This window comes from Chiloscyllium punctatum, chromosome 12 (genome assembly GCF_047496795.1).
Source record: "Chiloscyllium punctatum isolate Juve2018m chromosome 12, sChiPun1.3, whole genome shotgun sequence".
NCBI classification, from domain to species: domain Eukaryota; kingdom Metazoa; phylum Chordata; class Chondrichthyes; order Orectolobiformes; family Hemiscylliidae; genus Chiloscyllium; species Chiloscyllium punctatum.
The window spans coordinates 72,064,840-72,078,601 of NC_092750.1; the positions used below are offsets into that span (position 1 = coordinate 72,064,840).

The following is a 13,762-nucleotide window of genomic DNA, read 5'->3' on the forward strand; positions in this document are numbered from 1 at the left end:
TATCACACTGATCACTGTGATACAAAAGCCATTTATTCCATTCCATTTCCTGATTGTCAACAAATTCTCAGATCATGCCAATAAAGTTACCTTTATGGGTGTAGGTTTGCTTGCTGAGCTGTAGGTTTGATATCCAGACGTTTCATTACCTGGCTAGGTAACATCATCAGTAGCGACCTCCAAGTGAAGCAAAGCTGTTGTCTCCTGCTTTCTATTTAGATGTTTGATGGGGTGTGCCGTTGGTTTGTTTGTAGACTATGTTGTTGAAGGTGAAGTGGGTGGTGAGGCACAGGTCCACTAGCTTCATGATGTTTTCGTTGGTAATGTGATCAATGGTGGTTGGGGGGTATGTGATGGTCTCTTCTAAAAGTGTGATAAGTGTTTCCTTTGCCAGGTCGATGTTGATGGAGGTGAACAGTGCTGTTACGTTGAATGCGATTATTGTTTCGTCTTCTTCTATTTTGGTGTTTTTGATGATTTTAGGAATTCCTGGGTGGAGTGGATAGAGTGCTGTGACTCTTCTACTAGGTATTTCAGTCTTGCGTGTAGTTCTTTAGCCAGTCTGTAAGTTGATGTTCCGCGTAGGGACACTATGGGTCTGAAGGGGGCACATCCCATGGGATCTCCGCTATCAGGATTCATAGCAGAAGCGGTAATGCAAAGACTAGAATAAACAGCCTTACCAACCATCAAACCAAAAATCTGGGTCTGCTACGTAGATGGCACCTTTGTCATCACAAAACGAAACAAGATAGAAGAGACATTTAACCTCATCAACAACACCCTCACAAGCATAAAGTTCACCAAGGAGGAAGAAACTGACAACAAACTCACATTCCTGGATGTCACAGTCGAAAGAAAGGACAACGGAGAACTACAAACCTGCGTATACAGAAAACCGACAAACACTGACCAAATACTTAACTGCACCAGCAACCATCCCAACACACACAAACAAAGCTGTATCAGAACACTATTCCAATGGATCACCACACACTGCAGCACAGACGAACTTCAGAAAACAGAGGAGAACTACCTATACAACGTATTCAAGAAGAACGGATACTCAAAAAATACAGTCCGCAGATTCCTCAAAAACAAACCACGACAAACAGACCAAACACAGCCAGAAACCCTAACCACCTTATCACACATCAAAGAAGTTTCAGAAATGACAGCCAGACTACTAAGACCCCTCAGAATCCTAGTAGCACACAAACCCAACAAAAACTAACAAACTTAAAAGACCCAGTGCAACCCATGGACAAAACCAATGTCATCTACAAAATTCCATGCAAGGACAGCCACAAACACTACATTGGACAAACAGGAAGAAAGTTAGCCACCAGGATTCCCGAACACCAGCTAGCCACAAAAAGACACGACCCTCTCTCCCTCGTAGCCCTACACACGGATGAAAAAAAACCACCAATTTGACTGGTACAACACATCTATCCTGGGACAGGCTAAGCAAAGACATGCCAAGCAAAGACATGCCAGAGAATTCCTAGAGGCCTAGCACTCCAACCACAACGCCATAAACAAACACATAGATCTAGATACCATTATCAACCCCTCAGAAAACAAACAAGAAATGACATCACCACAAACCCCAGGAACCCCATCCAGGACAAACATATAAATAGAAAGCAGGAGACAACATCTTCGCTTCACTTGGAGGTCGCCACTGATGATGTTACCTAGCCAGGTAATGAAACGTCTGGATATCAAACCTACAGCTCAGCGAGCAAACCTACCCCCTAAACCTCAACCTGAGCTACAAACCTTCACAAACCTTGCAAAAAGTTCCCTTTATCCCATGACGTCTAATTGTGCCTACTAAACTTTTGAGGGAAAATCCAAATCTACTTTATCCACTGGTTCTCCCTGATCGATTCCACTAGTTACATCCTCAAAAACCTCAATAGATTTGTTAAGTATGCTTGCCTTTCATGAACCATGCTAATTTTGTCCAATCACATTAATGCTTTCCAAGTGTTCTATTATCACGTTTTTTATACTAGACTCTAGCACCCCATGACTGATGTTATGCTAACTGGTCTGTAATTCTGTTTCTTCTCTCCTCCCTTTTTAAATAGGTGATTACATTTTTCACCCATAAATCTGTAGGAACAGCTCCAGACTCCATAAAAGATGACCACCAACGCATCCAATATTTCCAAGGCCATTTCCTTTAGTATTCTTGGATATAGATAATCAGACCATGGTGATTTGTCAGCACTATTTTCTTACAAATGCTGATTTCGTTTAATTCCTCCCTCTCTTTAGACACTTTGTTCCCTAACATTTCTCGGAAGTTAATTATGCCCTCTTCACAAAGATCAAATTAAAGTTTGAGTCCAATTTATTTTCAATTTCTCCTTTCCCCATTATAATTTCACAATCTTCTTACTGTAAGAGATCCATATGTGTCTTCCCTAATATTTTTCTCCTCACATATTTAAAGATTTTAGTCACTTTTTAAGTTCCTGTAGTTTTACTCTCTTACATATATCCCCCCTCAATTTTTTAAAAAATCTTCTTTTGCTGAATTCTACAATGCTCCCAATCCTCTGGCTTGCTGCATTTTCTGGCTATGTTATAAGATTCTCCTTTAGATCTAACACTACTGTAACTTTTTTTGTACGCCACGTTTGAGTCACCTTTCCTCTTTCATTTTTGTGCCAGACCATAATGAATAATTGTGATAATTCATGCATTTCTTTTAATATTAGCCATTTCTTGTCGATCCTTTTAGTAATGTTCCTGAATCCATCCATACCAATGCACATCTCATATTCACATCGTTCTCTTTATTTCGATTCAGAACCTTCGTTCTGGATTCAACTACTTCACACTTAGCTTAATGAAGAATTCCTACATACTATGGTCACTCTTTCCAACTGACCCCACACAACAAAATTGTTAATTAATCCTTTCTCGCTGCACAGTAGCAGTCTAGAATAGTCTGTTCTCTGAATGATTCTTTAACGTTTGGTCTAAAAACCATCATGAAAATTCTAGTCCATTGCTAGTTTGGTTTGTCCAATCTCTATGGAGATTTAAATCACACATGATTACAATTATACCCTTACTGCATGCATCTCTGATGTTTGTTTTCTACCTTCCCTACTTCTGTTTTGGAGCTACAGACAAACCTCTAAAATGTTCATGTCCCTTGGTGTTTCTCATCTCTACCCATTCTCTTTGCAGATCATGATTTTCTGAGCCAATATACTCCCTCACTACTGCATTGATTTTCTAACAATGCATTCCCACTTCCATTCCCCTTTTGCTTGCCCTCCTCGGTTTCCCTGCTCATGTTATCATACTGTTTACACTCTCCCTGACAGCATGAGCTAACACCCTCCAAAATGTTGGTGTTGGTCCTGTACCCTCCCACTTTCCTCAGAATCGTCCCAATGTCCCAGGAACCTGAATCCCTCCATCCTACATTATTTCTCAAGCAATGTATTCAACTGATATGCAGTTATTTCTACTCTCGCCAGCTAATGACACTAGTAGTAATCCCGCAATTACTATCTTTACGTTTTATTTTACATCCTAACTCCCTATATTCTGCTTGTATGGTCTCATCGCTTTCTTAACAGATGTCATTGGTATCAATATGTACCATGACCACTGGCTGTTCACTTTTTCCCTTCAGAATGCCCAGTAATCACTCTGAGACAACTTTGACCTTGGCACCAGGAAGGCAACATGACATCCTTGAGTCTCTTTCACAGCTGCAGAAATGACGTCTTTTCCCCTTGCAACCGAATCCCCATCAATCTAGCCTGGCCATTCTTCTTCCTCAACTCTTGTGTATCAGAGACATCTATGGTGTCATGGAATTGGTTTCTGCTGCTATCCCCTGAGAATTCCTATACCCTTCCCCCTCAAAATGATATGTCTGTTAGACAGGGGTGCAGCCAGAGAGGTCTCCTTCACTAGCAGCCTTCCTCTACTCTGCCTGGTGATCAACCATCTTGTTTCTGTTTGCTCAGTCTTTACGTGCAATGTGACCATCAGCTCACTGAACACAAGCTCAAGGTCACGAATGCTCCACAGCAAAACCACTTCCAGCTCCAGCTCAAAAACATGGCTAGGCAGTAGCTGCAGGAGTCACACTTCCCACATGTGTCATCGCTAGGGACAACAAAAGTAGTTCCAGCACGTTTTTACTCTCATGACACAAGCCTTTGCTTCCTCAAACACAATTCTTACTTCCTAAGTTTGCAAATTAATCAAACTGCAAAATGACTGCTAGTCAGTAAGCTGGTCTTGGAATTTCCTGATGGACATTAGGATTGTGTCAAATTATGTCCTATAAACTTCCATTTTTGTTGTACAGGCACAGAAAAGAAACTTCAAACTGAGCACCCACTAGATGGATACTTACTGTCCTCCTCTGTTCTCTGCTCCACACTCAGAGTACGAACCTTCACCTTTTCCACTGTGGTCAGGGATCGGCGGGGATTCATCAAACTCACAGCTGCAGTGCTTAGGAACCTATTGGCTCGCCCCAGCGTCGGTGAACTTAACCAGCTCGGCCTGGCGAGACCTCCTGCACCTGCAGCAGCACCACTCGGCCTCTGTTGGATTGAGGACACATGCAAACAGGAAAGCAGAAATCAATGATCGGGGTGTGTCATACAATTGCTCAGAGTTACACATCAAACCAGACACGTCTGGGTTCCTCTGCTCTCATATACTTTTTGACAGTTCATCCTGCAACTTTTGAACTACTTCCTTTGATTTCCACTGTCCTAGTTAGCTTGTATCATCTGCAAATTTGAAAAATTGGCATTGTTTTTAGAATTCAAAAACTCCAATGTAAATAAGAAACAGTAGTGGCCTTACAACTGAATCCAGATCACTCCATTCCACTTCAAGTCTTCAGCACACTCATTATTTATTTTCTGAATCCCCACAAAGCTATTGCCCTACAGATGATCTGCAAATTCACTCTTAGTAAATTCCATTACTTCACAGAAAATGGAACAAGACAAATGTTAGTAACCACCTCTATTTAATAATTTTTTAAGAGGGAATGCATCACATCTGCCCATTTCCAATAAGCAAGCACTTCCCCTATATCTGGTAATTCCCTCATTATGATCATTAGTACCCCAAAGCTTTTCCTTTCCCTCCCTCATTACTGAGATTAAAACTGTCCATAACTGGAAAATTCTTTATTTTGAGCCCTTCAGTCCATCTTAGATTTTTTTTTTAACTTGCATGCATAAAACAAGGGGGAAGATGGCGGTGTGAAGGAACTTCAGTGGTCTGGAGATCCAAAAGCCCAGGTTCATGCTTAAGAGTTGGCAGCTGAATTTAAATTCAAGTAATAAATGTGGCATATAAATATTATTGACTGTTGTAAAAACTCACCTAGCTTACCAATTTTTTTAATGGAAGGAAATCAGCCATCTTTACCCTGTGTGGCCTATATGAGATTCCAAACCCATGACAATGTGGTTGACCCTCAACTGCCCTCTGAGGCAATTTGAGATGGACAACAAATGCTGGCCTTGCCAACGATGTATACGTTCCACAATAGAATGAAGCAAAAACAAAATCCATCAATTCCGTCAGGTCATTCATAGCCTTTCTTAGTAAATACTTTAAGGAAGCAGTCAATCAGAATATTTACTACTATGTGCTCAACCTCAATCTTTAAACCTATTTGCACTTTTATAGTTTAATGTCTTCTTTGACTGAGCTTCAGGGCAGAGGAGATGACCTGAGGGTTGCAGTGAGAGAGAGAGAGCGAGAGCGAGCGAGAGAGAGAGAGCGAGAGAGAGAGCGAAAGCGAGAGCGAGAGAGAGCGAGAGCGAGAGAGAGCGAGAGCGAGAGAGAGACTCTCACTCACTGGAGATGTTTGTAGAGAGAGGAGAACTTCAAGGTAGGCATCCTTGCAAGAGGATTCACAATAAGGTTAAAATCAACTCGACAAAAGTGAGAACTGCATATGCTGGAAATTAGAGTCAAGATTAGAGTGGTGCTGGAAAAGCTGTCTCCAGCATCCGCAGTCCTCACTTTTGCCTTCTTCTTTGACTGCCTTATTATTATTATAGGACAGTTATGGCTTGTCTCAGCATTCACATATCTTTGTTTTGTATCTCTTATTGCCCCGATCATCCTTTCATGTGCATTTTTCCTTGAGGCTATATATATCCCAGTGAATCCCTTATCCTTTCTCCCTGCAGCTCACATAAGTGTTTTTTTTCCCACTTCATGCTGTCGGTAATTTGTTACTGCATTTAAGTTCACATTTGTTTAGCCTTTTGACAAGGTTTAACACAAGAGATTAGGAAGGAAAATTAAAACTTGTGATATCAGAGGTAACAGATTGACATAGACGGAGAACTGGTTGGTAAAAGGAAGCAGACAGTTGGAATAAACGAAACCTTTTCAGAGAGTGGCAGGCAGTGACGAGGGGTGTCGCAGGGTTCAGCGTTGGGACCCTCAGCTATTCACAATACAGGGGAACCTCGATTATCCAAACAAGATAGGCGGGCACTATTTCGTTCAGATAATTGGATTATTCAGTTAGTCGATTAAATGCCTTTTATCTGGGGCTCGGAGAGAGAGAGAGGGCAGGCAGTCAGCCATTTGGAGGCAATCACTGTTGGAACCACGTCTTTGATGTAACGTTTCTATCAGGACCTCAGGATCGCCTTCAGATAATCCGATTTTCGGATAATTGCTATTCGGATAATTGAGGTTCCGCTGTATACGTTACCGATTTGGATGAAGGAATGGAATGTAATATCTCTGATTTTACAGATGACACTAAGCTGGGTGGCAGTGTGTGCTGTGGGGAGGATGCTAAGAGACAGCAGGGTGACTTGGACAGACTGGCTTAGTGGGCAAATTCTTAGCAATGCAATGTAATGTGGATAAACGTGGCGTTATCCACTTGGTCATAAAAACAGGAAGGCAGATTATTATCTGAATGGTGGCAGTTTAGGAAAAGGTGAGATGCAAAGAGACCTAGGTGTCATGGTGGAACAGTCATTAAAGGTTGGCATGCAGGTGCAGCAGGTAGTGAGGAAAGCTTATGGCCTTCATAGCGAGGGGATTTGAGTATCAGAGTAAGAATGTCTTGCAACAGTTACACAGGGTCTTGGTGAGGCCACACCTTGAGTACTGTGTGCACTTTTGGACTCCTAGTCTGCTACAAATAAACTTGTTGGACTATAACCTAGTGTTGTATGATTTTTAACTTTGTCCACCCCAGTCTGACACCAGCTCCTCCAAAATCAGTCTGAGGGCGTCCAGAGAAGGTTCACCAGACTGATTCAAGGGATGGCAGGGCTGACATATGACGAAAGATTGGATCGATTTGATATTCACTGTAATTTAGAAGAATGAGGGGGGAATCTGATGGAAACATACAAGATCCCGATGGGACTTTACAGGCTAGATGCGGGAAGAATGTTTCTAATGTTGGGGGAGGTTCAGAACTAGGGGTCACAGTCTAAGAATAAGGGGTAAGCCATTCAGGACTGAGATGAGGAAGAATTTCTTCATTTTGTGAACTTGTGCAATTCTCTCTCTCACTGGAAGCTGTTGGAGCCAGTTCATTAGATTGATTCAAGAGGTAGCTGGACGTGGTCCTTGTGCCTGAAGGGATCAAGGAGTATGGGGAGACGGTGGGAATGGGACACTGAGATTGCATGAACAGCCATGATCGTATTAGAGGCTTTTAGGGCCAAATGTCTACTCCTGCATCTATTTTCTAAGTTTCTACATTTCTGTGCTTGTCTTCTTGATTTCTGGTATGTATTTAACCGACAACCTTAGTACTGTACATTCAAAAAAGTGTTCCATCTATCCTCCACTTGATGTGTTGTTGAATATTCATTGTATTTACACTAGGTGCCCTCTCTTTCTCTGCAGTTAGTTTGGATTCCTGACATATCTGATCCAATAAATTTCATAGTTGTGACTGAATCCCTCAGGGCTGTTATAGCTTCCACTTCACAATTCAACATTAATTACATTTTATCCTCATCAACAGCACAAAAAGCATCATTTTCCAGCTACTTTTAGTTCCGAAGATGTGTCATATTGGACTGAAATGTTAACTCTGCCAATGCAGTCAGTCCTGCTGAGTTTCTCCAGCATTTTCTGTTTTCATTTCTAGTATAGACGTATTGGGCCAATTGACCTTTTTCTGTGCTGTAAATATTATACCAGAGGGTACGGAATCTGTAACAGTATCTACAGTATAGATTTCACAAGTAAAGATTAATGGGAAGCTATTTGCACTTTATGTAATTTCAATCACTACACACAAGATAAATTAGAAAGCATTCATAATATGTATTGGTGCTAAGAAGATAACGTATCAATGTCTGACCTCTTGAACTGAAAATCTGAACTCAGCATCTTAAAATGCATACACTCCCTTCACACAATCCTTACAGTATTCTATGCAAGCGATAGCTTCATCACTTCTTGGGACCTAACAAATTAAATAATCTTTGCAACATCAGAAAAAGCTCCGCTGTGGTTTTGTACCTGTTGAGTTACACTCTCATCATCCTCATCCAAGTCGTCCATTGAAATGGCAGAGATCTCTGCAGGATCAATGATGATATTGGCTTTGGATGCAAGATCATCTACGAAAAATACAAAAGAATAAGGAATCGTCTTTATTCTCTTATACGTCCACGTCTCAAATGTACATAATATTAGAAATCTATGAAATCAAAACCTGCATTATTGTCAAACTTTATTTCAAAATATGATCCATAAACTTCCAATATATAGGTAGTAAAATGAGCTTACTTTGTCCAATTGGAACACATATCTAATTGCTGATGGTGAATTACTTCTGAAGTAACAGTGAGGAACAAGTACCTTGTACAAAGCTAATTAGATGTCAGTTTTATTCCCACAGCACATCATAAAACTGATCAAATATTACCAGCACACGTTCTTCATTTGCCATTTCCTTCTCTTCAATGAGTCACACAGCTAAAAATAACAACAAATCTGTGTAATAACTAAGGGGGGAAAACATAAATTCTCTCAATACCTCCAAAAAACCAGTTACTTAATTTTGTAAACATCGACAGGACATTTCCTTTCTTTAACCATACCTCTATGTTTAAGAAAGTCTGTAGTTTAAGTTAATAATTTCACTTTATCCTAAATTACTTTTCTCTTGAACAGTTTCTCTTAGCCAAAAGTCTCTTGTGTATATAAAGTACTGGTGCTTTTATTTTCTGCCTGAGCTGGAGTGACAAACCTCAGATTTAAGATGTAAGCTTGTACTACTTAAAGTCACTTGCTGGAGAAGGTGTCAGTAGGAGGCCTAGTCTAGTCACCTCAGAAAGTGGAAAAACTAATGTACCACTAAAGTATTGCATGCGGGCTAAACAGGTCAATTTATCAACAGATAAAACATTCTGACAAAAGACATAATCCTATACTATCGGTTGAATCAGACAAGCGATTAACACACACTGTGTGGTTAGTCCGTAGCAGATTTTAGGAGAGATAGATCCTGACGGAAAACTATTGGATAAGAGAAAAATAAAGATAAAAGGTAAAGATTAGATTTTTTTTTATTAGATTCCCCACGTGTTCCCTTCAGCACAACAAATCCACACCGACCCTCCGAAGAGTAACCCACTTCCTTCTGACTAATGCAACTAACACTATGAGCAATTTAGCATGGCCAATTCACCTGACCTGCACACCTTTTGGACTGTGGGAGTAAACCGGAGCACCCGGAGGAAACCCACGCAGAACAGGGAAAATGTACAAACTCCACACTGACAGTTGCCCAAGGCTGGAATCAAACCCGATCCCTGGCACTGTGAGGCAGCAATGCTAACCACTGAGCTACCATGCCACCCTTGAAAGTTGCCATAATCCCAGAGAACCATAAGGTTCAATAGAAGTAGGCAGCAGGTATGAGTTTAGCCTGAGGGTCACCATTCCTCAGGTGAAGGGAGAGGTTGAGAAGAGTCCTTGGTGCTGCCCTCAGCTGCTGCAGGAATTGAGCATACTCTGTTGGCATCACTCTGCATTGCAAACCAGTTGTCGAGCCAAGTGAGCTAGCGGACCTCTGCAAGACCGAACTACCCCGGTATTACAAATCTGAAATTACAACATTGTAAATTAGAGCGGATTCCTTCTGGAATGTAAATGGAACACCATGAGAGAGAGAGTATAAATCTGCCTTTTTAAGAAATATGTACTCAGGATGTGGTTGACATTGGTCATTTATTGCCCTTCCTCAGCTGCCCTGCAGATAGTCACGAGCCTTCTTTTTGATCTACTTCTGTTCAGGTGGGAATGGTACTCTAACAATATTATCAGTTAGGAGCATTCCAGGATACTGATCCAGTGATAATGAAGGAATATGCTCCTGCTGGATGTTGTTCCCAGGTGCTGATGCTCCCCATGGTATTTCTGCCTTTGCCTTTATTTGATGATAGAGGACACAGTGCGAGTACATGCTGTTATGTAACCATGATGTGTACTGCAATGAACATGTAGTTCATGCGTACTGCAGCCTTCCCATACTGCTCTTCCATTGATGTCAAAGTACAACCATTAAGATGAAAGAACTTTCACAGAGTCAAGCCACAGTAACCAAGCTGATGTGCTATCCTGAGAATGGTGTGAATTCAAAAGCCCATTTTACAACAGATTCCCTGAAAGTTCAGCAAACACAGAACACTACTGGGGCACTTATGGTGCAGTGACATTGTCCTTACCTCTGGTCCAGAAGGTTTTGAAATTTCTCCTGCCAGAGGTGGGTTATAACATGACTGGAAAGGTTGGTTACATAGAAACACAGAACACCAGATTGTGCATCTGTCAAATTTTGTGTTTAAACACAAATCCCGAGACATGAAAAGCACATCTATCACCAGTGAACTGCTTGTATGCATGCCTGTCTTTCATTTTATAACTGTCTGAAAGAGGACAGTCTCAATTTTGACCTAGCAAGTTTAAAAATAGAACAGAAAATGTGTCACACTGGGTGCAGAGATTTTTAAATGCTGTTGAAAAACTCAGGCTCTGAAACATGAAAGTGTGTGACAAGGATATTACATGGAAGTTCTGCTTTTCATCCTGCTCCTGAAGAATACCAAATATGGTACAGTAGATGTAATTTCAGTAAATGAGTAATCCAGAGGGTCAGGCTATTGCCAACAGGGACATGGGTCAAATCCTGCAATGGCAGCTGGTGGATTTTAAATTCATTTAATAAATCTGGAATATAAAGCCAAATCTCAGTCACAGCAACCATAAAACTATAGTGAACTAGATGGGTTTTTGCAACAACTTAATGTCCTTATCCAGCCTGCTCTACGTGTGACTCCAGATCAACAACAATGCAGTTGACTTAACTGGCTTTTGCAATGGTCAACAAGTCATTCAGTTCCAGAGCCATTAGGGACAGACAAATGCAGCCCAAATTCCAGGAAAGAATTAAAAAGAAAAAAAACATAAAATGCAAGGCTCAAGTGGTATAAAAATGCAGGCAATGCACTGTATTATATGATATAGAATTTCTGAGCTAAACAATACTGTTTTGAGTATAGACAGTATGCGACTGAAGGTGAATAGCATTTGCACATGGGGCATCGGGTATTGGTTTTGCAGAGTGAAGAGGAACAGGAAGCCATTTGGCCCTTTTAGCCATTACCATCATCTGATGAGAGTATGAGTGCTCTGCAATCCTACACAACCTACCTGCCTTTTCCCCCAAATTCCTCAATATTCTACTGAGCTATTGACCCAGCATCAACCATATTTGCAAGAAGAGAGTTTCAAATCTTCAACATTATTTTACGTAGAAGTGTTTTCCAATTTCATTTCTGACAGATCTAGCTTTCATGTTTAGGTTGTTTCTTCTAGTCCTGGACTCCCCACTCAACCCTTAATATCCTGAAAGCTTGAATCACATCACCCCTTAATCTCCTGAATTAAAAGGATTACAACCCTCTTCTGCATAATCTCTCATTCTGGTGAATCTATGTTGCATTTTATCTGTGGCCAAATGTTCCAATGTTTGTAACAGTGGTTTTGTGTTTTGCTGAAAGGGAGAAACATTTACTTGCAGAATAGAGTGATGCATTTACAATGTTGATTTTGGACAGAATGTTTGGATTAAACTGTTCAACCAGATGTAAAATCCATTGCTAGACACTTGGCAATGAGGAACTCAGCTGGAGCTAAAGCATGTCAGACAACACATAACTAGAGTTATGAATATTATTAATATCCATGTGAGATAAGGGCAGAAATTCGTTATCTTCTAATGGTCAAGTAAATAACTGACACAAGGAGGAGGCATGGCAGAAGGAACTGTACACAAGCAAATATCACAAGTTTACTAGGGCAAGTAAAATGAAAAAGAAACATAAATAGTTGGGCCTATGAGATTTTTGGGATGGACGGAGCAAATAATATTAGACTTGCATTGATAAGCTGGTTAAAAAGAAATGTGGTCCCATTAGTTGAGTAAATTATTGTCATGTTTAGGCTGTTGTAGCACTGATGGTTTAATCCTTTGCAGCTTGAGTCATGGTAATAGCATCAGAACAAAACTCTGAGCAAAGACAATGTTCAACGTCAAAAATCAGTGATTGGTTTAAACCAACATTTGCTGTTAACCGAATATCTGACTGCCTCACTGCAAACAAATCAAACGCTGCTTGACTCAATCAACATTCTCTGATGAGGAACAAGCAAGCAGAAGAACTATAGGGAGGTTTGTCGCCAATCTCAAAGCTGAGAAGCAGCTGAAATAAACCCAAACAACTTTTCAGAAACTTGGTGACTTGAACTGATCCAGCTTCATGTTTAGTTTGTTCATTAACAGAAGATTAAATAGAAACTCCGAAGAAAAGCCAGTTTGAATTAAATATTTATTTTCACTCAGAGTTGCTAGTGTAGAACTACAATTTCTTGGAAAGCATCTTCATCAAAGAATTTATCTTCTATGGGCAGTACGTAGACTATTCCATCAACATTGTCATCAGCTTTTCACACTGATCTTTTGGCTCGTCCACTTCCCTTATTATTACTCTTCCATCTGACCTTCCAATAATCAAATCTCTAAGCATCAATCTGAAACTCAATTCCACCAATCTACACCGGATTCTTTACTCAGCTTATCCAAGAGAGGAGTGTTGAATGTTCGAGAGATCAAAATATCGGAGAAACGTGCTTCAAACCTATTCTACCATTCCAGATGATCATGACAGATAATCTACTTAACTCAACCAAGATGTCAGTTCTGCTATAACGCAGTAGCTGTTTTCATGCAATAATAAGAAAATCGTGTAATAGCAGTACCATTGAAACTAATGGAACCAGAATCATTTATCAATCTCATTACAGCGAATTTGAATTAACAAAATATGCATTGTAGCAGAATGACCTGTATTCCCTTAGTATGCAAAAACCTATCCGTCTTCATGTTTAATATATTAAATAACAGAACCTTCCTGGGGAAAGGATTACAAACATCTACTAATCATTAGAGTCATAGATTTGTACAGCACAGAAACAGACCCTTCAGTCCAACCCGTCCATGTCGACCAGATATCCCTACCCAATCTAGTCCCACCTGCCAGCACCCAACCCATATCCTTCCAAACCCTTCCTATTCATTTACCCATCCAGATGCCTTTTAAAATGTTGCAATTGTACCAGCCTCCACCATTTCCTCTGGCAGCTCATTCCTTGACTGACTGAATTCCCCATCTCACCCCTCAAT

General features: G+C 40.6%; 1 protein-coding gene across 2 annotated transcripts in view; it reads right to left on the bottom strand.

Annotated features, from left to right (window-relative positions):
- The window catches only part of rnf123 (ring finger protein 123), a 402,816-nt gene that overhangs the window by 258,851 nt on the left and 130,203 nt on the right, over positions 1-13,762 (bottom strand). For both annotated transcript variants that reach the window (XM_072582761.1, XM_072582762.1), the window contains exons 22-23: positions 8,533-8,633; positions 4,403-4,595 (exon numbers count right to left, since the gene is read on the bottom strand). In XM_072582761.1, the coding sequence (XP_072438862.1) occupies positions 4,403-4,595; positions 8,533-8,633 (294 nt within the window). The remainder of the gene's footprint in view (positions 1-4,402; positions 4,596-8,532; positions 8,634-13,762) is intronic.